We start from the raw sequence: 27,487 nt of genomic DNA, 5'->3' as shown, positions 1-27,487 counted from the left end.
TGGAAAAACAAGCTGTTCAGGAAATGTCACGTCTTTGGCAAAGATATTCTTTGCAAGTTTTCAGAACAAATGTGAAAGAAGAAGCAATCCTTGTAGAAGGAGTCATTTTACCTTTCAGTTTTAGTGGGTTTAAAAAGTGTTGTGAACTTTGATAGGTTCTTCTGACTCATCATTTTTCTATTCTTCCAAATGCTCTGATTGGAGCAATCAACTTTGGATGCAGCTGCTAAGCTTAAATGACTGTCAGTGGTGGCTTTCCAGATTCAAATCAAGGCATAGGCCAGGGTCTCAAGATCAATGGGTGGATCTCATAGCATTGTGCATTATGTTACCTTTTCAAACATAAAAAACATAAGACAAAAGCACAAAATATCTTATATCATACAAATAAAAATCTTGAATGCAGTTATGATGCAGCTAATGGCATGGTAACACAAGTCAGAGCAGTGATGCAAGGATTTAAATACTTATGTGTTTTAATCGTGTTATATGTTCATGCACCTTTTATCTGTTTCTGTATGCTTCATATTTTTCACACATCACCAACCTGTTATGTGCTGGAAACATGATTGTGTCATTTTACTTGTCTGTGCTTGTGTCATTTTGTTTTTGTGCTTATGTGTTGTATTTTTGTATTTTCTTTTTTTAATGTTTCTTTTTTTCTTTCTACCTGTCAGGGACTACAGGTGAAAATTAGCCTGCATGGCTAAATCTGGCACATTTACATGTTGAACTTTGGTGCTCATGTTTATTAATGTGCGCTGTCCCTTTTAAATAAAGAAATCTAAAATTTGATACAGTAAACAAAGAGTGCTCAAAAGAAATGCTGAGGCATCTCAGCCCTACGCACAGTCTGACAGGACTGAACCTGACACCAGGGTGAAAGCTACTTGACCAATGGCTTAATTGACAGGTTTTTGGCTGCTATTGGATACCCGTCATTGTCTATTATCACATTCATCATAGTTTAGTGATGTAGCTCTTTTATCCCTCCTAAACAAGTAAGCGAGAGAATAAACTGCGTCAGTGGACTCAGACCTTCGGGTTTCACTCTCTCTCCCTCTCTCTCTCTCTCCACATCAGCGGCAGGCTCACATGTCCTGTTAAAATCCCTGCAGCTGTTTGTGTTTTGTTGGTTTGTCCTCGCTCACTTTGAATATAAGAAAATTGTTATTTTGAAAAAAATTAAAGTAATATTATACATATACAATATACATATTAAACCAGGAAGTTAAACCTGATCAGCATCTCTTTACACACATGCATGTTATATTGTTTCTTTCTCCCTCCTCGAAATGTAATGTAATGCCTTGCATTCTGTATTTTGATGGACTGCTTTTTACTGTGAGTATAGAGACTGGAAGCATGTTCTCTTATAATGTACTTCTAGCTGCATATCTGTTGACTATCCCAGTAAAAAAGTGTTTATTTTTATGATTCTGACAACCAAATGTGACATTTTTGCCACTGAAGTTTATGTTAAAACATGCTATCTATAAATATGCCAGGATGGGCAGTTTACCCCTTATGTTCAAGCCCAGCATTTTCTTTGAACCCCTCATTGAAACTGACAGATTGATGACAGTCAAGGGGAAATCAAATCAAATAATCATGTCCATCCTCTTTGCTCTCATCTCTGCACCTGTTTTCTTGATGAATCTATTTTTAATGGATTTCTAATGGGAGTCTCCTCTCTCCCATCTCCATCTGTTAGAGACAGACTGAACACATGCAACGGGACACACGCACACCCAGAGACGGGGCTTCCCCCTTGGTTCCTCCATCAACAGCAGGTGTAAGAGAGCAATTAGGGTGCTGAGCAGCCTTTGGGAGCTGCACCATAGGCACAGAGAGGTTAATTATATCTGTTCACACAACACTTGCCCAGATGAAATCCTGGCCAGAGTTTAGTCGATGAGGAGCGCCCAATTCAAAGGGCCCTGACTTTTGGCCCACAGGAGACAACACCCTGATGGACATGATTACCATAAATATATGAGCCAGCCCAACGCTCACAGTGTCACAGTAATTGCATTGATCTTTAATGAATCCTAAACACTTTGGTGATGCACTGTGGGGTAAAATAGAGAGATTTATGCACAGACATTCACATGCACGGATATCTATATGCACACATTAATGCAGAAATGTACCTGTGCTAACACAGACACATACTGATTATCTGTGCTGGAAATCATTTACATACCTATTTGAAAGCAAATTGATCGCATGACTACGCTTTACAGCATCTTTGTGTGTTAAAAAAGTCCTAATTAAAACCCTCTTTTCTTTATTTGTGTCTCTCTGACAGACTGGGTGATAATTCAAGCATCCAGCAGAGGATACAAGTAATGGCATCTCCTTGGGATTCTGCTGACTTGAGTGATTTTCTATTAGTCGCCCTCCCCCACAGGTTAAAGTCAATGCTTAGTTGAGCACATTTAGTGTCCGCATGCAGAGTGGAGGCATCCCCAACCATTCTTTTTCTGGCTCTTTTGTGATATTTTTACGCGTCCTTGACATTCTATTCACGGGCTCATGCAGCAGTGCTGTGATGGTACGTGCACGCACGCGCACACACACACACACACACACACACACACACACACACACACACACACACACACACACACACACACACACACACACACACACACAGTCAGTATACTGTACAGCCTATATTTAGTATAGGGACTCACACATTCCGGCTTTACATGCCTGATTGTTTTAGTGGGTCATGGGATGAGGCTAGGCGGTGTGAATGTGTGTCAGTGGAGGAGATACACTAGAGAGAGAAAGAGAGAGAGAGAGTTAAGAAAGAGAGACTAAAAGAGATAGAAAGAGGGAGAGATAGAGTGGAGAGGGGGAATACTAGTTCAGACAACAAATGGCATCTTCTGCCCGCTGGCTCACCAAGAGGCTGTTTCTGACTGACCTTGTTTCTGAATAAAACTCAAAGCATCACAAGGCACATACCGTAAATAACTATGAAGAAATTCACTTTTAAAGAGAATTGTCCAATAGAGAGGAGGTCAAACAATTGCACAACACATTTGAATTGTTAAAATGCTAAATGCTGGCAGAAAAGGAAGAAAGTGCCTCTGCCTCAATAAGGCAACAGAAAGTATCTTGATGCTGGTGTGATTTTTTTGAGTATTGATCATTTGTCGAAGCTATTTTTTACAGCGACAGTTTGAGTTGCATTCAGCCTAAAGGGAAAAAGTGACTGACTCAAGAATGGATTTCATCCTTTCTGCAAAAATGACACCCATAGCTAAACATTAAAGAGCTGGAACAATTACTTGATTCATCATGATCAGTCGACAACCAGAATGTACTATTTTGATAGCTGATCTTTGAAAGGTATCTTGTATCTTGTTCAATGTGAAGATTGCTTTTCTTTGTTCCCTAAGTTAGAAAGAATACTGAATTGTTTTCACACAGAAAATGAAAATAATAATTGCCACAATAATCAGTTTATTTCTAAAATATGACTAATTATCATATGAGTTTAGTTTGGGAAAGTCACTCAATTTCATTCAGTCTCGGTTTGCGATACTAGATTTGTGGGGTAGAATTGTCAGTCTGTTCTCTGACATTGCTCTGCATACAGAAGGTGCTTACATGACTGACGTACACTGACTGTCATAAACCTCTATACTGAGTATCTCTGTCAACCTGTGCTGCTGTTTGCTATTCTCTAGCATTAGATTGTGTGGTTCAGTATGATCCAGGCTTGTGACCTAATCTCCTTCCTGTACGCAGATACAACACAACACATCTATACTTGTGAGGACACTCATTGACATAATGCATTCCCTAGCCCCTTACCCTAACCCTTAGCATCAAAACAAATAACACCAACCCTAACACTAACCCTAACCTAAACCTAATTCAAACCTGAAACAACTTAAAACCTATAGTCTTAACCATCAAACAGCCTTTTAAAGGCCTGCCCCGAAGACACACACACGCACAGTGTAGCGCACACACACTAACAAACACACGCACACACGCAGCTTGACTCCTGCAGCCCAATCTGCTGTTTTAGACAACACGCCATAGAGCAGGAGTATATCAGCTGCTGTATCCTGCTGCACACATTTATTATAGCTGTTAGTTACGTGTAAAGCTTTAATGAGCACACACTGTCTGCCTGTGTGAACTGGTAGCGGCTAATTTCTCTATTTTGCAGCATGAAAGAGAAAGTGAAGGAGCGAACCCTTATCAGGCGAGAGAGTATGAATAAAGTGGAGGGAGATAAGGAGTGGAAGGAGTGGGGGGGCAGCGGGACACGTGACTTCAGAAGCCCAAAACCGCCAAGCTCAATATCTGACTGTCTGGAGATAAAGAATTATATGTATATAAAAAAAAATAAACTGAAGAACACTCTGTTATCCACTTGAGGCACTCGCACAAGATCAAACAAAGAGTGTGAGAGAGTCTGACGTAGGGTGAAGGGCAGAAAAAAAATATTGATGTTGGGGAGGTAGACTGGGGTGAGATGAAAAAAAAGAGAAGGCAGAGAGGTGTGTGTGTGCTCTCAATGACTCAGGAATCGAAAATCAATGCCAGCCTTTGAATGAATCAGCAGTGGGTGGATGAGTTATCCCATTCAGATCAATATTTATTAAACCGCTACTTTGACACATGCTACGGTCGGTTACAGAGGGTTATTGGCAGGGGGACAGATAATGTTCCACACAGTCCCATATTTCACAGTTTCGCCCTTGACATTCTGGTGCAATTTTATTTGAATGCAGATCAGCTTGTCGGAGAGTTTGGCTACAGGCGATGATAAATAATGTAAAATGAGCAGGGAATGAGGTTAAAATGGAGAAGAAGAGTATGTAGATATTTCCTGGCAAATATACAGTATATTTTCTTAGCTGAGAGGCAGTGCGTGTGGATTGAAATTCAATAGAAAAAGGCACAGACTGCTTACATTTCTCACTTTAGGGAACAAAAATAAAGGCTCTATAGACATTATTTGAATAGAAATTTCACTGCAGCCTCTGAATTAAGGAAAATAAAAGTCTCCTCCTGCCTGGCATCCTTCCTTGGCTCAAGTGCTTGGTAACGTGAGCGGGGCTTTAATTGTAATCCCTCTACACACGTGCCATCCTCAATCAGGTTTTGGAAGGAGGTGCCTATAGATACACAGCCAAGACTGGAAGGAGTCGTCTGAACTCTAGTACTAAGATACCAGCTCCAACAAACATCAAATGACCCTGTAGGGCTTTTCTTAATTTCCCATGTTTTCGCCCTGCATGTTTGTCCCCTTCCATCTGCACTACTACTACTACTACCAATGTAAACTACCTTCTTTTTTAATGTATTCTCCCCTGGCATGCTCTGATGCCATCATGCCACACTGCCACTGGCCCGTAAGGTGAGGGCTGTGCCAGTGTACCTGTGGGTGAACAGTGTGAATGTGGAGCACACAGTTCAAGGGATGTTTGATCTAAATCTTTAGCAGCTCAAATTAGCTGAAAAGGTAAAAGAGGGATTTACTTGGATAGAGAGGATGGGTTAGTGTGTGATCATCAGTATCACAGCGCTTTAAGTGAGCCGGATTTACTTATTAATACATCAGGAGCTTTTGGAGCATCAGCAGCTAATGAACAAGGAATCGCATTAACTAGTGAATTTGCCTTAATGATTGCATATGTTTTGATTACACATCTCCTTTACCAAACATTATTGGGAATAATAGGCCAGAGCGTCCAAAAAATTTTTCATAATGTAAGCCAGTAGACAAGACAAGGTAGAAAAACTGTTCTATGAGTTGGAAACTTATTGCATTCAAAAAGGTTGATGTTGGGCAGACACTTCCTTTACAAGTTGATTGTAATCGAACTAGAACAGGCTTTGGGAAATAATGTAACAGTAAACAATGTAGGGGCAACAAGCTAAACCTTTTAGAGTGACGATAACATCAAATGGAGACATTATTTCCCTCTCAGAATGAGCAAAGATCCTGCCAATCCCATATCCGAACAATAGTAAATTCAATAAAAACAACAGCAATCTTATTAGCAGGTGCACAACACAGACTAATTCAATCAAAAGTGCCCTCTTTTTTAGAACCAGCAGATTCCCAATTTGATTTACCCCAGTTTACACAGAATCAAAACGCCCTTCTAAAGGATTCTCTTCCTACTTCAGCTGTAATCATCGTGTGTGTGTGTGTGTGTGTGTGTGTGTGTGTGTGTGTGTGTGTGTCCGGGTGTGTAATGGGGCTAATTCTCAGTGAGCCTGAGCTAGCGCCGACCTCCAGAGACATACAAAGCGTGCATGCAGCCTGCGCGTGTGTCTGCAGTTTAGCTGACCTAGTCTCCAAACATTAGTCTGGTTGGATGCTCCACAACACACGGCCCGCGAGAGAGTGAGAGGAAGAGTGAGGAATGAATGACATCATGGACTTTTTTGCTTTTGAGTGGATCTGGGTTCAGCTGGACGGCAGTGGCAGAGCAGTATGATGTCACTTTGGCCTACAGACCCAGCACACAAACACAGACACACAAAAGCGGAGGGTTTTGGAAAATCCCTGGCAACAGCCCCTGAGCAGCATGTCTTGTTTCTTCAGCTTTCACTCGGAGAGGAAACATGACATTGTGAGGGATTGCAAACAACCTCGCAGTATTAGACAAATCACTGGCTCTGCTTGCTGGTCACAACATGGCAAGAAGTACAAGGCGGGAAGACTTAGGAGGACTATGATTACAAGTTTATACACTCCTACAAATATTGCAGCACAAACGTGCCAATGTGCACTTTTCCCCAAATCTTTAGGTCAAGGAAGTCGAGGGTTATTTGAGTTTCTCTCAGTGTTTGACTGCCTAAACGTCAAATGTCACCAAACCACTGAACCTGTAGGGCGACACACACCACACACTGCAGCACTGAAATGCTGTACATGCCAAGTGCACTGTTATTTGTGAGATTTTTTAAAGGTTAGTTGTTTCCCTGGAACTATTCTGACACTGCTACACCTGTTTTTCAGGTCCATCCGACCGACGTGCCTCAGCTGTTATCATTGGCGCTGTCATCACAAAGGAACACGGCACGCGACTAGAAAAAGGTGCATACCCACTTAAAGTATATCTTCACTTCCCTGAGCTACTTCGGGTCAGACATCAGCACATTGTAATGTGGTGGCTGTGTTGTCTAACGTGCAAACCATGAACCGGCCACACCTTTTTTCACTTATCCCTGTTTCTTTGTTACTAGTAGTGAGTGACCTTACAGGGCAGGGCGGCATACCATCAAACATTTAGCAGATATGTGTCATCTTTAATTTGTCATTCATGGACTCAAAGCAGCAAGGGAAGCTGTCCAGTTACAGGCAAAATCTTCACATCTCTCTCATAAAACATTACAGAAATCCCTTTAGCTTTGCATGATCTGTATCTCAACAATAAGCTTCTCTTTCTCATCTGATCCTCTTTGTCTGCCTCTCCTCCTTTGTGACTGCTATAAATGTAATGAAGGAAATCCACAAGGGATAAACGCTTTTAACTTGATTCACTTCATCGGTGATTCATGAAAGTAGTGGAGGTTTCCCAGCAGAATCCACGGCGACATGAGATGCATCTGTGTGATTCCACATCCAGGACTTGCCCTGTTAGACAACAGCGATTCTTCATCCCATCGACTGCTTGTGCTTACACAGCGCAGTAAAATATTATTGATTTCATTATCCGCCAATGGCAATTATGCTGCTATGTGCTTTAACAACCATAGCTTATATACACTTACTAACCACCCCACGCTCAGTGCAACTGCTAAGTGGCATGCCCACTAAAAACTGTTAGATGTGGAATAAAAACAATAAGGGGGATGAGAGGTGACTCTTGAACTGTATTTCAATTTCCCTGCAGTTCAGTGAAGCTTAAAGCAACACTGGAGCCTGGTGTCTGCTGGGAGTAGTAGTCTCTATTATCATAAACAATACATAATGAGAAAGAAAAATGCTAGACTGGGATACACTGTTATGGACAACCTTGGGGCTTTAGTACTGCCAGATAAATTGTACATAAAGTCTTACATTGAATTTTTAGAAAAAAGAAACTAGAGTTTCTGGGAAATAATCCTAAACTGATGTCATACTGATGTGTCATGCTGCCTTTGCCTTCTACCCTGAGTCACCCTCTCCCACCCCATAACATTAGCAGCCTGAAGTATAGTTTCGCCCTACGCCAGCGAATAAATAACATTAGTGCAGCAGGCAGCACGAGCAGCAGTGTCCTCTTCTGTCTCGTTCAGAAAACTAATCGCAATCCACCAACGGGGGAGAAACACACTCACAACATAGCACTCAACACATCAAGCAGAACCAGAGTAATCAGGGCAGCGCCGTGAGCAAAGCACTGCTCCTCATCCTTCCTCCCATCTTTGTTTATTAGCCCTCTCTTGATGGCTGCTGGCACACACAGACTGTTGACAATATTCTGGCCTTGATTCCAGAAAAACGTACTTGCAATGCTGCAGTGTTTTGTTTCGAAAAATGCCTCTTTTGGAGTTGGTTTATATTTGAATGGAATTATTCACAATAAAAAGTCCACCGCTTTCTAGTTTGACACACAAGTACTAAATCCCTGCAAGGATTTGAAAAATGAGGGAAGAACAGCCCAGGAACATAGGCTTAGGTTTTTTTTTCACACAAAAAAAGGCCTGGGGGAGCTGGATCTAAAATAGCTCATGTCTGCACCACACACACACACACACACACACACACACACACACACACACACACACACACACACACACACACACACACACACACACACACACACACACACACACACACACACACACACACACACACACTCACAAACACACACAGCTCGACTTGGTGTCAAGTTTAGCCAGTCAGCTGGTGACTGGACAAGTGCATAGAAACAGCATGCAACTGGGGGGAATACAGTGGGAATACAGGAGGGGGACAGTAGTTGTAGCGTTACCGTTGCAGAACTGTAGCAGTGATGAGGTGTCATACAAGCTGCTGTAGCTGGAAAAGCCGTCCTCCATTCTCAACCTCTGCTCCACTCCTCTGTGCTCCCTCTGTTATCCACCACTCCTTCGCTCTCTCTCTCCTCTCCTCTCCTCTCTCTCTCGCTGGTGACTCTCCTCCGTTAGTTTATCGCTCACTTGGCGTCCAAGGCGCTCCCTCCATTCACTCCGCACAGGTCAGGCTCCCTGGGTGAGTCACCATGGCAACCCATTCACTCCGACTATGTCATGTGAACTCCAACCCCTCTCTTCGTTTTAAAAAAAAACCCTCACAGAAAGAAAAAGAAGAAAAGGAAAAAACTCAAAGTCCTGAACTACAGCAGCAAAACACACCCTTGCTAAAGAATGACTGCACCGGACAGCCGGACAGACGCAGAGAGAGACTGAAGTTAAGAGGCTGCTGGCTGGTTTTGTTTTCCTCTCTTCTTCCTCCTCCTCCTCTCTCTGTCCCTCTCTCTTCACCCCTCCCTCTGTTCTGTTCTGTTCTGCTCCTGTCCTTGTGTCCTCGGCGGAGGCAGCTGTGTGTCGTTAGCTCTCACTGATCTCCAGCAGAAAAACAGCTTTAGGAAGGTTTGAGGCTGAGAGCGTAGGCAGGCAGGCAGGCTCTGGCACAGGCAGTTACTGCGTGTGCGACTGTGCGACTGTGCGACTGTGTGTGTGTGTGCCTGGATGTGTGTGTCAGCGGCTTTGTGTGTGTGTGTGTTTATGTGAGTGTTTAGATAAAACTCGGGACAGCCCAGCCTTCCCCCTGTCACATACTATGGAGGAGTCAGAGCGGGGGGGGGGGGGGGGGGGGGGGCTGAGCTTGACGGATAGATCCTCCTACTCTGCCGGGTGGAGAGAGAGAGAGAGAGAGAGAGAGAGAGAGAGAGAGAGAGAGAGAGAGAGAGAGAGAGAGAGAGGACATGGTTGGGAGGGGAAATGAGGAGGACGAAAAAGGTGAGGATGAGGAAAAGTGGATAGGAGAGGTTTTTAAAGCTATAGTGCGTAATTTATTCATATTTGAATGTGGGTTAAATTCAAGCCAGCGCCAAAATTGTTGACACAAAGTGGATTAAGCCTATCAGCGCCACAAATCTCTCTCTGTATTTCTCAGCATGGGGGGCGTGTACAGACTGGTGTCACCCCATGACACTGGCACAGGAGCTGAAGAAAAATCCCAAGGAGCACCCAAGAAATGTTTCGGATGTCGATTCAACTGTTAAGAAAAAACCTGGACTTGCAGCAGAAGGTATTAACATCCATGCGCGATCATCAAAGGCTTGCCTCATGTAGATGCGCCGACAGTGTTGTTGTAATTACTCAGAATTACTCATGGGTGGCACCCGAAGTTACGCACTGTAGCTTTAACAACACCAGAAAAGGGGAGGGGAGGAGAGCAGAGCAGAGAGGATAGAAAAGGCAAGAAAGAGTCACACACACACACACACAGTCACACCCACTGTATGTACTGTTATGGAGTCACACGGGGACACGCCGTATAGGAAGCCAAGCTCCCATCTCCCGCAATCAAGCGTTGAGACTGAACACTGCCAATGGACCTGCTGTGGCCAAACATGATTATCATTTTGTCCTCTGTGTTGTCTTATCTGTCACACTGCAGACTTTGTGCACAGAGACCGAGGGATCCTTAAAACAAGGACGAGAGGGGGAGAGAATGAAAGGGAGAAGAGAGGATTGAGGATAGAGAGAGAGAAGTAAATGGAATATAGAGGGGGAAGGGAAAGAAGAAAAGGAGAGAGTGCTTCAGGAGGGTGCAGGGTATAGAGAGAGATGGACCAAATTAAAAAGTGAACCGGTTGGGAGTTTAAGTGAGGGAGGGAAAAAAGGGGTATACCCCCCCGAAGAAATTGGGTCCTTCTTAAATCTAACTGGGGGGTTTTGTATGTGTATGTGAAGGGGGGGGGGCTCTTTGCATTATTTATAATTTAAGCCCCTAAAGAAGAGGGAGTGCATGGCCTATATTCATGTCTGAAACATTCCACCCTTCCCTTGCGAGATCACAAGACAGAGCCGAAAAAATCACACAAAGGCAGGGATGCTCTGAAGTCAGCTGTGGGAGAGACCATGAAAGGATACGTTTGTTTCTCTAATGGTTTTTATAGAAGCCTAGCAGGTGTGATATCATCTGCTCCTCTTTGTGCAGGTATACTCTCTCATGATATTCATAATCATTTCCAGTTCAAAGGTCGGCCGGCTAGATTTGACCTTTATCCAGAAGATGAAAGGGGGAGGCAGTGAAGTGCCGTTTAACGGTTGATCACTGTCCATGGTGGTGTCCATGTTGTTGACCTCAAAGTTGCATCCCCTTGCATTTTTCTCCCTCCGCTCCCTCAGGAAAACACTGCACATATTACACAACAACGCCAAGCCACCAATAGGTCTAGCAATCTCAGCAGCAGCCGGGATTATGTGAGAAAACAAGGTTCTCTTTGTCGCCCCAATGTTGCCTTTGCACAGTGCAATAGTTGTTTTGTCAAATCACAAGGATATTACATTTACAAAACACAAAGAGTAAGTAAGATTATTTGCTGACCTTTAAACATTTGTCTGCAACTACAGCTATGTTCTTATATAGGCCTACAACTAGAATGTGAAAAGTGCAAAAAAAGAGTGCCGAAGTATTTGCATTTATTTAGATAATATGCACATTTAAGATGTTTTAACCGCCAAATCACAACATTAAGTGTTTTGATTCAGATACAGAGAAGAATTCCATGCAGCTCCTCACGGGGCCAAACAAGCAAAATTGTATAAACATCCTCTGTGTTTTTGAAGGCCGTGAGTTACCGGCGGTGTTTTGTCTGAAGGGGGTTCAGATTATTGCAAATCTCATTCTGGGGCAGATTTGGGATCTAGATTAGGGACAAGTCTGGTTTTTGTGTGCCTGTCTCTCCATGCAGATGATCACGTGAGAGGAGGCAGCTCAAACTGGGGTATATTCCCTCCAAAATCACCCCCACGGGTCCCTAAACCCCATAAAGCCCAGCGGGTGGCAGGTGGTGGGACGGCTCCCACCTCTCTCCACACCTCCCCATTGTTCCCCCTCCCACTGCCCATCAGCAAATCCACATGGTGCACACACACATAACCACAAACACACACACACACACACACACACACACACACACACACACACACACACACACACACACACACACACACACACACACACAATTCTCACTTCTAATAACAAATATTGCATGCTCACAGCGCACAGCATGTAATGTGAGCCCTGGTCACCATGCTCTAACTGGGGCAATCATGAACTGAAGAAAATTACTTTGACTAGATAAAGCCTTAAAGCGGCTATAATGGCTATTTTGTTTAATAAAAACAGTATACTCACAGTGTGATGTTGCTCATAGTGATGAACCTGCAGAGAAATAGCTCTCCAGCCCACAGCCTTACTGTTTTGCTTCGCTCTCACTGCTCTCATAGCATCCTATTCTGCTGCAAAAGGGAATTATTTTGAGTAAATAAGCTCTGTGTGACACAGGCTAAGATCCAAATGGCAGGAGTTGGACTATTGGAATAAATGAGAAAAAGACTCGGAATGAATCATAAGGTTGCTCCGTAACAATTAGATGTGTAAATACGAAACGGTTTGACAACAAGTTTGTCATATCAACATTAAAGGTGATGATATGTCAATGTAATGCTCACACCTTACTTACACTGCCCCCAAGTGGCCAAAACAATTTAAAAATCACGTCAGTCAGTATATAAAATAATGCAAAGTTCAGAATATTTCCATTATGACACAGCCATAAAAACATTGTGTCTTGGGTTTTGCCATGTAATTTAGTGTTAGCTTACTGTAACTTCAAAGTAAATTTAAAGTAACCAGGGGAAATTAAGAGGAAACATCAAGAGTTAAAAGAATAATATGGGTTTGCCACCCACAAGATCAGAGCATGTGCTGCTAACTCGACATAATATGTCTGGCAGAAGTTCTGTGCCTTGATTAAATGCACTGAAGCCAGTCTTGGCACTCAAGCCTCCAATGCTTTCTCACCTGGCTTGCTGACTCTATTTTTACAGCTTTGGTTCTCAGGAGGCACTTGGAGGTCATACTCACTCTGAGCCAGTTGTTCATTTCTACTATTTTCCTCTGAAGAGAGAGAGAAAATAAAACTTCTGACTTCTGGTTGTATACACAGATGATCAGTCAGTCTGTCAGTGGGCTGAGATTATACAGCATCAAATCCACAGCTGAGAAGGAACAAGGTCAATCCTCTGTAGGATTCAGCCACCATCTGTGTGCCTGCCCTGGTTATTTTGTGCTTCACACCATGACTTAATCCAACCCAGGGTCTTAATATAAACACTACATTTTAAACAAAGCCTAAGGACACGCTGTACGTACAGCATATTTGTCTTCATGAAAATGCTTTGAGGAAGTTGTGTGAAGGTTGACTTCAACTAGTTAAACATTACAGTATGCTGGTGAGTCTGGGAAAGTTGCCAGGTTCACCAACATTTTAAAATGGCTTCTTGAATGTCGTTGTCAGCATAGGATCACAAAAAATAAGACTTAAAAAAGGGTAAAAGAATGAGTTCACTTCAAAAAGGAAGATGATTGTGTATAATATAAATGTAGAAGGTTGTGGCAGAGGTCAACAATTGTAAGCCAACAGGATAGAGTGAGTAGATTATCTTCACCAGTGTTATTGATTTATTTCACTGGTGATAAACCAATGTTTACGAGTTCAAAGTTCATTATGTCAACTCATTGTGTTACCCGGCAAGTGACACAGAGCCACCTTCTATCAATTGAAAAATGTAAACACAGCAGTACAGCACATGTAGATGGCAATTTGTAATAACAGGATCATTTATCTAATCTACATTTGGTAAAAACATTCACAGACCTCACAGGATCAATATGATTATCTATTGCATATATTTAAAACCCTGTTCTAATGTATTTATCATAAAGTGTCTGGCTTTCTCCATTACAAACATTGTTTTATCTTTTCATATCTTATCTTAGGCTTTTGTCGATAATACCAAGATCGATTCTCAAGGCTCGACAGTGTGACATCTCATAACCATGGATGTGCTATTGATGCATGTAGATGGCGAGAACAGGGCCCGACCAGCAGATGATTTAATGCTGTCTGTGACTGACAGGTGCACTTTTTTCTAATAACTGTCTGGGCGGGAGAGGGAAGTTAGAGACGGGGAGAGAAAGATTGAATGTGAGAGGGGAGAGTAAATCAGCTGAGTGACTGTTGATACATAATTCTCCACCTGCTGGGGGAAAATAACCTGTCACTTATAATACATGCTTATCAGAGTGGGCGTCCAGTCCAGATTAAAAATGAATTTTATGACACTGAATCATGAACTCAGCTCTGCTCACATCAGACATTATCAACACCAACAATCTAAGGTACAGAGACTTCCTACATATACTGTGTCAGTGGTTTTGGTTTTGTCAAGTTTTTCTCATCATAAATTATGTGGAGGGTTACGTGACCTACTTACAATATCCACAAGAGTGATGAAGAATGTTTTGTTCACAGTTCTGCCTCAGAGAAACCAGAAGGAGCATTGGGCAGAATACAAGACTCTCCTAGCAACATAGCTGCTGGATTCAAACCCACAACACGACACACGATCTGTGCCTTTTTACCAGCCGGCCCTATTACATTATTACTGTAAGAAGCTATGTACCACCACGTTAGCAGGTCTATGAAGCTATAAAACCAGCTTAATGCTAAAATTAGCATTCTAACAAGCAGGTATAATGTTAACTATATTCAACGTCTTAGTTGACAGCATTAGAACACATTTGCTGCTGAAAACCCAACAGCAGAATCATTTGATTTGCACATAATATTGGACAAGTTAAAATGATGGGCACTATGTGTAGCTACAGCTCTGGATTAAGAGACCACTCGAAATGTTCTGTGTCTCTCGTTTTACTATTTATAGGCATATGTTTGAGTAAAATGAACATTTTGGTTTTATTCTATACACTGCTGACAACATTTCTACCAAATTCCCCCCAAAACTATTGTCATTAAGAGCATTTCCATTCAGTAATGTAGAGATGAAGATTGAAGGAAAATTAAGACTGGTCTCTTAATTTTTTCAAGGGATGTGTACCAAATGTCATGGCTGCCCATGTTCAGTATAGAATATCACATTGTATGTTAACATGTATCAATATGCTACTTTGTTTGCACTTTGGCTCTACTTCTAAAATCAGATACTAAATTCAACCCATTGAGAACAGTCAACTAACAAAGATTGTGCAGCTTATTCCTAAACTATCAGTGCAGAGATACAAAGCTTTACAGTAGGAAATGAAATGGCAGCGAAACACTGTAGTGCACCGAAGTGGGCCACACAAGCAGCAGCATTGCCAAATGATGATGTTAGGATTCAGGAAAACTGGGTCACCACTTGTGTTTTGAGTGCAGTGTTCTTGGTCATGGTTACTAATAGTGTTATGCATGTAGAAACCCACAGCCAGACTGTGATATCAACAAAGACCCACATTTACATCAAGGGAATGGGTATTGCAACTCTCACTGTGCTGTGATAATGCAATGTTAAGATTTTTTGACAATAATGCTTAATCTTACCCTACAATGAGTTTGTCTGTTCAACATCAGCAGTTTATAGGTAAAAAATCATTTGATTAATGCTTACATAAATCATAACCAGAGGCCCTAACGTGGCGCTGTTGCAGTCATTGTAAGACGAAACAAGACATTTGCTTGTTGGATTCAAGGTCGATGATTTTGAAAGTGTTTGGTGGCAGAGGCTTAGAGAGACAGTCCTCCTGTCCCATGTTAAATCTCTGTGGGTGCCGTATCAAAATAGACCTTAAGGGAAAGAGACAGAGAAGGCACGTCAGTGTTGAAAAGGAGAATCTGCTTTTGGGGCTGTAAATAACTCCTAATCCTGAGACTGTGGAGCAGCGTTACATGTCCTACTGCAGCTCCTCTTCTCTGTGTGGTGGAATGTATAAATAGCCATGTCAATCACACTGAAGAATTACAGGTCACAAAACCACTATTTGTAGAATCCTGCCTCTCCATTACACTCACATGTTTGCGCCCAAACTATGAAGCTATACAATCAGTAGCGGTTAGCTTAACTTTAGCTAAACTGAAAGCAAAGAGAAACAGACTGTTTAAGTGATGCTGTATGAAGATTAGAGTGATGTAACACAAATATATAACTTATTTTAAAACTTCTGAAAGCGTACCTGAGTTGATGCTAACGCATTGAGTCTTTACTGTTTGTCTAAATAAAGAGATAATAGATGAGCATTTAAAAGCAAATACAAATTTAATTTCGTAGGTGAAATTGAGTTTGATACAATTTTTTATTTTATATATATATTTTTTTTAACCTTTATTTATACAGGTTAATCCCATTGAGTCCAAAGACCCTTTTGCAAGGGAGACCTGTTCCCATTTACACGTTACCATTCACACACACATTCATACACCGATAGCAGGCTAACTATCGACATTCACACGAGGCAAGGTGGGTGAAGTGTCTTGCCCAAGGACACAATAACTATGACACAGCTGGCAGGGCGGGGATCGAACCTCCAACCCTTTGATCATTGGCCGACCCGCTCTACCAACTGAGCCACAGTCGCCCCAAAATTTAATGGAAGTCATCTTCAAAATGTAAAATCCCTTAATAAAAATGAAAACACACACACACACACACACACACACACACACACACACACACACACACACACACACACACACACACACACACACACACACACACACACACACACACACACACACACACACACACACACACACACACACACACACACACACACAAACACACACACACACACAACACACACACACACACACACACACACACACACACACACACACACACACACACACACACACACACACACACACACACACACACACACACACACACACACACTACTTCCGGTATCGTCACAATGTGTTTTTCAGACTCATCCCCCACAAATAACATATCCAAAGGGATTTACAACAGCCCTTTGGATAAAGAAAAACTCACCAAAGAAATCTTTTAAGGGGGTAGAATGGACTGCAAGAAAAGCTAAAGAGGGGGGGCTCCCTCTTCCAGGATGGGGTGGTGGGCCGACATACAATAGACACCATATGTGAGCAGGATTAGATTTCCAGAGAGCGCACATTCAGACACATAAAAGACAAGAACAGATAGGCAGCCAGGCAAAAAAAAAGAAGATGGGCAGAAAGAGGAACAACGAATGGTGTGGAAGAATGTGCCTGCCGAGAGAGAAGACCTACTGTATTAGCACAAAAGTATGACATATGTCATAACACCATGACACCATGTCAGATCACATTGTGGGGTATTAGCATATATTGCTTGTGTCCACCTTTGATTACTCTACCCGCCTCCTCCCTTTTACACTAACGATGCCATCGAAGTGGGAAGGAGGGCTATAAACCACACTGACTCATCTACATCTAATCTATATGTTAATGAGGCATAACTTGGACGGAGAAGGAGTAGATGAAGAAGAAGAAGAAGCGTATTGGTGTAATTCAGCAGCTGCAGTCCATAGAAATCTGTCTGCAGCCTTTATATAGCAAAGAAACAGCACAATGCAGGTCAGTGTGCTGACACTGTAATTTGTTATACTGTGAAAATGATCCATTTCTCTGAGAAACAACACCTCATGAAAGTCCAAAGGTGCTATGGTGTGTTATATGGACACACACACACACACACACACACACACACACACACACACACACACACACACACACACACACACACACACACTGTATCCCAGAGTGTGCGGGGCTGTGTGTTCTCTCAAGCGATGACAACATTAATCACATCTGACTTGGCCACTGAAACATCCATGTACACCCTTCCCCCATTTCCTGAACAACCACGAACTCTGCTCTCCCTCTGTACAAGACTACACAAATGTGTGTATATATATATATATATACATAAATACATACATACATGTATATGCCCACACAATTGATCTGAGCTTGGGGGGAAATTGCTCACACCTTCAGCAAACACAATTATCCTTCACTGGTGCACTTCATGCACCACCCCCCTCAAGAGTATTCTATAAATTCTTGAACATCTATTATTTCCATTCCATTCGATCCTGCATCAAAACAGTTCTTCTCGCACTTGGCATGTCTGCCTCCTTCCCTGTACCTTTCAAAGCAACACAGTCCACCGATCAATATATATCTTAAAATAAACTCTGCTGAAGGAAATCTGGCGTCTGCAGCAGAGTTTGCACTAATGCATACGTTTTTGGCAAGCACGCACAAAACCAGCAAGTGACCGTGCTCAAACCTGCGTGACAAATGACCCATTTTTCAGAGAGTTTGCTAACATGAGCAATAGGTTTAACATCAGCAAAAGCTACCTGTCCTCAAATTCAGGGGGCACAGATGGAAAGCGGGGCCATGACTCTGTCTTCATGTCTCATCATCTGCATGCATTTCTGAATACACTCAATCTAGCGTGCGCACACACACACACACACACACACACACACACACACACACACACACACACACACACACACACACACACACACACACACACACACACACACACACACACACACACACACACACACACACACACACACACACACACACACACACACACACACACACACACACACAATGTACAGACAGTGATAGCTGGAAGCTGCTGGCTTTTTGTATCATACATGTAACATAAAGACTTGTCATCTCCAATTGATACCACCATATGTCTCAGGTAAAAGGCACATTGCAGCCAGCAGCACTGCTTTTCATTTTTCACTTACAGTAACAGATCTCCTTGGAGACAGTCAAGCTTCATTCCTCGCCGCCTTCATCCTCTTTACCCTTCCTCTCTCTCTCTCTCTCTCTCTCTCTCTCTCTCTCTCTCTCTCTCTCTCTCTCTGTATTCCTTACAATTGTTCTTACACCCTTTCCCCCACCCATTTCCATACTTTTCTTAGATCACATTGTATCCCCTTGGTACCTAATTTTCAGACCAGTGTGCATCCTTTTTCCTATTTACTGTTAGCCCACTTTTATTCCTTCACTAAACCATGCTTATACTGCCACTTGCAGGACATTTTCCAAACTGCTGCTGTTCATTTGGTCCCATGCCTGAAAGTCAGAGGGTGAGTATTAAACAGTAACATTCAACTCTGAGTCATATCCTATCATCCGATCCTTAATACAATGCAGTTTCCCCTTTTCCACTGAAGACATTTGACATATCACAGTAGGAAAATAAAATGGGTAAATTATTAAATTGCTTTACTTTTAAAGTCATGCTGGCTCACATTGTCAGGACACACAGAGACACTACAGAAGAGCAGAGCCACTGTTGATGTTTTACAGAAACACCTATGCTTTTCCTTTTGTCCTATATAATTTAGATATAAATACAGGTCATTTGAATGCCACGCACTACCTTATTTGACCAGTTTTGGACACAATGTGGGCTACATGTGTTCTGTGTGATGCTAAGGGGGAATCAGTTCACTGAAACAAAACTCCAAACCTTTTCCCATAAATGTGACTACTCCTCTGGCTACTTGGCTCCTTTTGTAAACAGTTTATTACTACAAGTGCTGTTTCCTTTAAGTAAACATCTTCGTTCCCACACTTCCTCGGTATGTTCAGCATAACATGTTGTAATCTTTGCACACAAACATATGTTCTTACAGTTTGACAAAGCCATTTAGCTTTAGCTTTGTAGTACTGGTGTTAACTATGATGTTAAAATTTAAGATACAAAAGTTTATTGAAACTACAACATGTCTCTGATACACTGCCATGTCAAACGGTTACATGCCTGCATGTAGATAAGGGAGAATATACGTTTAAATAAACGACAATAACCACAATCTTGGCAGGGGTTACCAAGGCTGTGGGCTCAATAATTGTTGACAACATCAAATAGTTCTCCTACTGTTTAGTCATGTTTAATTAAACTGAGGAGGGAAATTAGACTGATCCGGGAAGATGAAATGAACCAGGAAATACAAAAGATAAAAGGACAGAGGAGAGATGAGATAGAGGGCAGAGGGAGAGACTGAAATGTGAGATGAGTGAGTGAGTGAGTGAGTGAGTGAGTGAGTGAGTGAGTGAGTGAGTGAGTGAGTGAGTGAGTGAGTGAGTGAGTGAGTGAGTGAGTGAGTGAGTGACAAGTAAAAGGTTTCTATTTATATCTAATTGTTTCTGTTGCTCTGTCAGCCGGGTGACAGTAAGAAACTCAGCTCCTCTCTCAGCTTGGCTGCACTTGTAGGAAATGACCCTTCACTTAATGCTTAGCTGCCGCACACACACACAGTACACACACGCACACGCACACACACACAACACACACACACACCAAGTAGGCTCTCACACTTACACAAGGAGGCACCTGCACACACACACACACACACACACACACACACACACACACACACACACACACACACACCACATATTATACCATTTGTCCCCGACAAAGCCTAGAACAGCCAGGTCACATGCTGCATTGTTGTGTCCACAAATCTTTCTAGCAGGTTTTCCAACCTCTCTCTGTCCCCCTGCCTCTCCGCATATCTCTGATTTAAACCTCTGCAGAGTAATTCAGCATTAACCTGATAAAACCAGAGGGACTTCTCTTCAAGTTTTCCATATAAGGGCCCAAACTGAACCAGCTCCTTGATGCTGGCTGAATACTTGCCGGGTGAGCTGTCCCAGTGGAGGGCTTAGACTTAAACAGGGTGGATCATAAGAGACCCCCCCCCCCTTCTCCCTCAAACATACATAGAAAATATATCCCATATGTACACACACACTCACACACACACACACACACACACACACACACACACACACACACACACACACACACGATCGGAACAATTTTACTGGTGTGTAAGCGCAGATAGGCACCTCATGTATCACTCTTGACTGCACTTAAACACGAGTCATGTGGTAATTTTCTTTCTTTTTACTTACCATTAGGCAGCCCCTCACAGTCAGACATGGCCAGAGAGAGTAGGACAGTGTCTTGTCCTTTGCAGTAGAGTCCCTGAAGCCTGTTGCTTCCTCTGAATCCAGGCTTTTCTTTTGCTAAAGTATCTCTGGTCAAACTTTCTGTTGTGGGCCCTACTCTGTTACAGACGCTCTCTCTCTCTGTTTAGATTTCTAACTCTACTTTCTTTCTACTTGTCCTCACTCTCTCACTCTCTCCCTCTCCCTCTCCCTCTCTCAACAATCTGACCAGTGGCCAGTGGCTATGCCAATCAAACATATCACACTGTGCTATTGGACACTAAATTTGTATCTACTCCTCCCTTGGGATTCAGTTACCCTTAGCTATAGCAGGCCTTCTCACATGTGATTAAACAGACTTGTCTACAAGGCATATCTCACCATTAAGACAAAACCAAAGAAAGATAACTGATTTAATGTGGCCGTGCAACAAAGCAACAAGGCACAGCTTTCTCCTGACAAACTCACCATTCACTTTTTTTTTTTTTTTTTTAAACTCAGTCGTTTTCCACCATGCTTTTCTCTTTATCCCTTGAGACTGTGACAGAAAGCACAGAGTTCCCAGTCAATTTCTTATCCCTTAAGAGAAGAAGTTATACAAAAGCTGGCATTACTCCAGATAAACTGGGGGTTGCTGTAGTTGCTTTTGTGTCCTGTAGGGGGCGCTTGTGTATCGTTGTATTGTAGCTTGTTCACATCAGGAGTAATCCTTTGTTGTCTCCAGTTCCTCAAGTGGGCTGAAAACCAAAAAATGTCCAGGGTCAAGTGACTCTGTACTCAAGACTGAAATTTTGACAGCTAAACTTAATCTCAATGTCCTGTTTTATTTCTAATGAATAAACCAGAGGCCAGGTTTCCGAGGAGCTGCGTTCGCTGCCAATTGTTCTACTAAACACAGACAGACAGGCGGCAGAGCAGAAAAACAGAAATGAGGTTCTCCCTTTAGCGAGACACAAGAGAGAGAGAGACAAGAAGTAAAGAGGCAACATAAAGAAGAATCTATGAAGGGGGAAAGCAGGGGGAACTAAAGATTGCAGACGGCTTTCTCTTTCCTCATAAGGCCCTTTCAGAACAGAGGAGACAGGGAAAACGTGCTTGCCAGGCACTTAACCAATAATACTAGAGATTACCGGCCTACTTGTGTGCACACAAATGTTCCTCAGAACATTCTTAACGCTGTGCAGCTTTGATTAAGCTCAGGGGCTAACCTCTCCATACCCTCATTCCTGAATTACTTTTCAGTTTGCTCAGCTGACCCTTTGTCACTTGACTAGGAGGATTATCACGAGGGAAAGGTCCAGCATGTGACTGAGTGGGGTCAGACCCTGGACTCGTCATGGCAGCCCCAGTGTCATAGAGGTTAGGGTTTTAGTGACAGGGACAAGGGTTATCTTGAGATTTGGAACACAGTGGATGACATGTTTGAGGGCTTCTTGCTTGGTTATCTTTCAATAAGCCTGTCAGTGACCCCTCCCCCCCCCCACCCTCCCTAAACTTAACACAGCACCCCAGCCTTCACACAGCAGGACCTGCTTTGATGTTTCATCTCCAGCTCTTGTTTGCAGAAGAGCAGGAAGGCCCTTCTGCAAACGTAACCTAAACCTTCACCCTGCAAAGACCTCTCGACCCCTCTCTCGCTCTGGCAAACAGAAAGTGGACCATCCACCACCGCCTCGACTGCTTTTACTCACTAATGATCACATGCAATTACTTTCGGCTGAGGTCATATACTCCAGAGTGTCCAAAACGGTGCCTAAATGATGCTTAATTAGATTGTAAAGTAGTTTAATATGAGTTTTTCAGGACTTGGATTTGGCTATGAACAACGCAACATTTCCCTGGCTGCACACAAGAAAAACAAGTTAGGAAATTTGAAGCAGGAAATTTGAGAACATATTTACGACCAGTGAAAAAAGAAAACAGTTACTGCAAAACCTGCGTTTGCTTACTGTTGAGATTTTATATATAGATACATCCATGGCCATAGGTTGATTTTCCAACCCAGTCAATTTGTAATATGTTACAGTAACAACAGAGATACTATGCTACTTGCTTGCTGCAATGGACACAGTATAGTGACTCCTGTCAACAGTCAAAACATGAATGATAATTTTAATTAAGTCTGAGACACAATAGCTATATCTTTACTTAAATCAAGGAAACACAGAGCAGGCTCTCATTTTCAATCAGGTCATATTACAATCAAGACAGTGATAACGGCTTAAAAAAACAGGTTGCAAACTAAACAAAAGCTACAGTAATGTGGTACTGAGACATAGGGAATAAAAACAATTAGGAGCAGTTAGGAAGCATGAAATGGTTGTACAAGGTAACAGAACAGTTTGACAGTAGAGTACAGGTCACAGATAGTTTATTATCCCTCTGTCTGAGTATTGAAGGAGTTTGACCCTATCTAACAAAATAGAAATAATATCATATTATTACCATGCAGCAATAAGGTAATATTATCGACAAATAAAATAAAATGAGGCCTTATATGGAATCCTGTGGAACATGTTTGGTATAAATTGATGGAAGACAATTTCCCTTCATTGACATTCTCTATATCTGGTTCTTGAGATAATTTTCAAAATATCAAAACATGTCAAAAGTAAGTCAATCTACTTTAATTTTTACAAAACAACTAAACGGGACTGCAAAATGCTTTCCAGAGCAGATGTTAGATTGAGCTACAATTGCCCAGTAGTTTATGCTGAAACCAGATGGAAAGTCATCGACTGTTATTTCTATCAAAGCATTTGTGCCTTGCCTTTTCATGTGGTACTGCTCTCTAGCTTTGTACGGTCACAACTTTAACACTCTGCTAAAATGGTAATGCATAATGTAAAAAGATCTAATTTTATATTAAATATGAGTATGTTAAGATAAGTCTTAATATTTAACATACTGTATATTTATTTTGGACGTTTGTACTTTTACCCAAATACCATTTGAATTAAAGGCTTTGTAAATGCAATTTCTCATGACTGTTGAAAAGTATTTTCTAAACTTTTTAAATTGCATCTAAGCTAATTGGGTCATGGTATAATATAGATACTTCTCTCTCTAATCATCCCTCACAAACCAGACGCTTGCTGCTGCCCTTTCTCGTCAGTTTATCTCTCTCCATCACTGTCTCCATCGACCACTCGCTGAACCACTCTCTCCATGACGTTTTCTTTTCTCTCCCTACTGCACTCAATCTCTGTCCTCTGTCTGTCTCAACGAGCGTTTGAAGTTCGAAAGCTACTTTAAAAGTTACTTTTTCTCTGTGAAGCAGCAGGGCCACAGTTTTGTTTACAAACATATTCTAGTCTTACATTTGGTTCAAGGTGCCTCAAAATTATTTACTTTTGATTTATGAGGATATAGAATTATTTAATACTAAGTAAATGTAGTGAAAGTATGTTTTGTAAACTAACGGCAGGCTCCTCAAATGTGAACAAATACCCCTCCCCTAAATCTGCATAATGCACCTTTTATGTCTTATTATTTTATGTTAAACATTAATAGAAACATTATTTCACTGCAGTGTGTGGTTTGGCCGTGACATTTTATCTGCAAGTTCATTTTTGTATTGCACACACCCAAGTGGTTTCATAAGTAGATGTAATAGCTTTAGATGTGGTGGGTGGAATCTGATGTTAATGTCAGATTTGCCAACATGTTATGCACCGACATGCAATGTTATTTTTGTGTGTGATGTGCTGTGTATTCAATGCCTTGCTTGGATAAAAAATAAAATAAAAAAAAAATAAGATTGTGTTTTATAAACTGGCTCAACTCATTAATGGATGAATTATTTAAAGAAAGAGCAATTAAATATTGATTCCATCTGTATTTGATGTCTGATGAGTTGTTATTGAAAGGTGACAATTGAATTATTTAATTACACTTAGTCAGACTAATGCCCAATAATTAATTAGGTGGCACTTCATACTTTCCATTTGTTTATTTGCTACTAGCTTAGCTGAAGTTTAATGAGTAAAGCCAGGCATTGTTTGGATTGCCTCATTCCAAACAACAGCTGTTCTTCTATCACACTGCAGAAGATAAACATAGAGTGTGTGTTAATATGTAATTAAACTAATATATGTCTGGGTTAGGACCACTACAGATGACAGTCTGAAAGGGAGCCTAATTAATATGAGTGATAAGGCCTCCAGCCTGCTTTAACGGGCCTATGTTAATGATGGTCCCGTGGCAGCAGCAGTTAGTTGTGTATGCAGGTACTAATGAAGTCTTAATAGTGTTGAATCTAACAGCCTCTGAATGATTCCACTAACTGTTTTATAGCCGTGTGGGCAGAACCCTAATTGGGGACTTGTGGCAAAGAGCTCTCTTCACAGCTCTCCACACGTTTAACAACCTGTACTGGAGCTGCACCTCATTGTGCCAAATGAGAGATAATGCAAGCACCTTTTTATCTTTTTTTAACTTTCATTTCCAATTATCTTAAGTTACCTAATTAACTTTTATTAAAAATATTTTGGCCCATTGCTAATCGGATTGCAAGACACATGTATATCAGTCATCAAAAAATACAGCAAGACATAATGTTAGACTGCTAAAGACTGCCAAAAGAAAGACAAAATAATGTTACAGTATTACCGTATATATTTATGTACAAAAGGTTTGAATAAATAATGCACCGAAAAAGCAAAAGAAAGAAAAGGCTTTTTTGACGGTGATAAAGGGCTTTCCTCCTCATATCCCAGGCTTTTACAGCTACATAGCTGTCACGAGAAAACCTTAAGAACAAGGGGTCAGCAGTAGAACTTTACGGATTAACAAGATCAGTGAAGGGGAAATGTTTGTGGAACAGTCCGTCCAATGAAAATGTCAAGTTTTGTTTGCTGAATAAGGGGCTAAACTTGTTTTGTCTGAAGAAAGTGGAAGAAGACCTTATCAAATTAAATGTCCTGAGTGCAAGAGTTCATTGGTGGTTTATTCTGTGACTCAGAGGGGGGGCTGTAGTGTATTTGTGGTGGAGGATTAACTGTAGAGTAGGAAGTCTTCCTCTGGCTGGGGGCAGCAGTCACCCCGCTGAGAAACGGCCGAGGTGTGACGGAGGGGATTCCAGAGCACAGCAACAAAAGGCAGGCACTTTGTGAGAACAGCAGTTTTTTAGTCAGCAGCAACACATACACACACACACACGCACATGCCAACACACACACACACACACACACACACACACACACACACACACACACACACACACACACACACACACACACACACACACACACACACACACACACACACACACACACACACACACACACACACACACACACACACACACACACACACACACACACACACACACACACACACACACACACACACACACACACACACACACACACACACACACACACACACACACACACACACACACACACACACACACACACACACACACACACACACACACACACACACACAAACCACAGCTCCTGATCCTAAGCAGCCCTGCCCTCAGGTCTCAGCCAGTTGAAAGACGGGGGAAACTCCAGATGCTTCGCAGCAGTTTTGTACCAAAGAAGGGGAGCAGTGGAGGACAGGCAAGGGAAGGAGGAGGACACTGAAGTTCTGTACGGAGGAGTGGAACAATTTAACAGCAGCGGTGGTGGAGGCCTAAATTAATAGTAAAAGCCACAGAGGTTTTTGGCCTAAAGGAGGTTTGTTTCCAACAGAGAGGGAGGGCAGTGGCAGCATGGAGGAGTACGGGTGGGGTGAAGGGAGGTTCCAAGGACTCTGAATGATGGATGGACTGCTGAGGAAGGGATGTGGGGAGGGCTTGGGGGGTGCTTCAAAAGAAAAATGACCCAGACTACTGCTGTGATGTAGGGAGGGAGGGAGGGAGGGCAGCAGAACATGTGGAGATCTCATAAACACATTTTTTTTGCAATACCACTGTAGTGACGCTACAGCCGACAAAAGATAAGACATTCTATCTTAGGGTTTTGTTTAAAAAGTTGGCGCTGCATCAGTTTTTCTTTTCAGGGTCCATTTTAGGACATACAGTACCGTAGACTACAGGCACTCACTGCAGCAATCAGTTTTGCTGTAATGCCGGCACATGAAGAAGTCACTGGATACAAAGCTGAGCTATTACACCTTTGGAAATGTCTCTGTGGCTTTAGCGGTAGGCATAAACCTTTTTGACTGGGGTTAACTTCAGGGCTTTTAAAACATGATCCAGTCACACACCCCACCCCCCCACCCACTCCAACACAGAAATGAAAACCTCACCGCGCGCACACACACACACACACACACACACACACACACACACACACACACACACACACACACACACACACACACACACACACACACACACACACACACACACACACACACACACACACACACACACACACACACACACACACACACACACACACACACAC

General features: G+C 42.2%; 1 protein-coding gene across 4 annotated transcripts in view; it reads right to left on the bottom strand.

The window, feature by feature from the left end:
* Nucleotides 1–21,164, bottom strand: part of eml1 (EMAP like 1) — a 50,457-nt gene extending 29,293 nt beyond the window's left edge. For 3 of the 4 annotated variants that reach the window (XM_080042469.1, XM_080042470.1, XM_080042471.1), the window contains exon 1: nucleotides 8,967–9,622. In XM_080042469.1, coding sequence (XP_079898595.1) covers nucleotides 8,967–9,033 — 67 coding nt within the window. In that variant the 5' untranslated portion in view covers nucleotides 9,034–9,622. Of the gene's footprint in view, nucleotides 1–8,966; nucleotides 9,623–21,029 lie in introns of those variants that run through there. The other variant, XM_080042472.1, reaches the window with a different exon arrangement.
* Nucleotides 21,165–27,487: the final 6,323 nt, after the last annotated feature.

The sequence above is a fragment of the Ammodytes marinus genome, assembly GCF_949987685.1.
Source record: "Ammodytes marinus genome assembly, chromosome: 15".
Classification (NCBI taxonomy): Eukaryota; Metazoa; Chordata; class Actinopteri; order Uranoscopiformes; family Ammodytidae; genus Ammodytes; species Ammodytes marinus.
The sequence above is the reverse complement of the archived record's forward strand: the minus strand, read 5'-3'. Positions and strand labels throughout refer to the sequence as shown.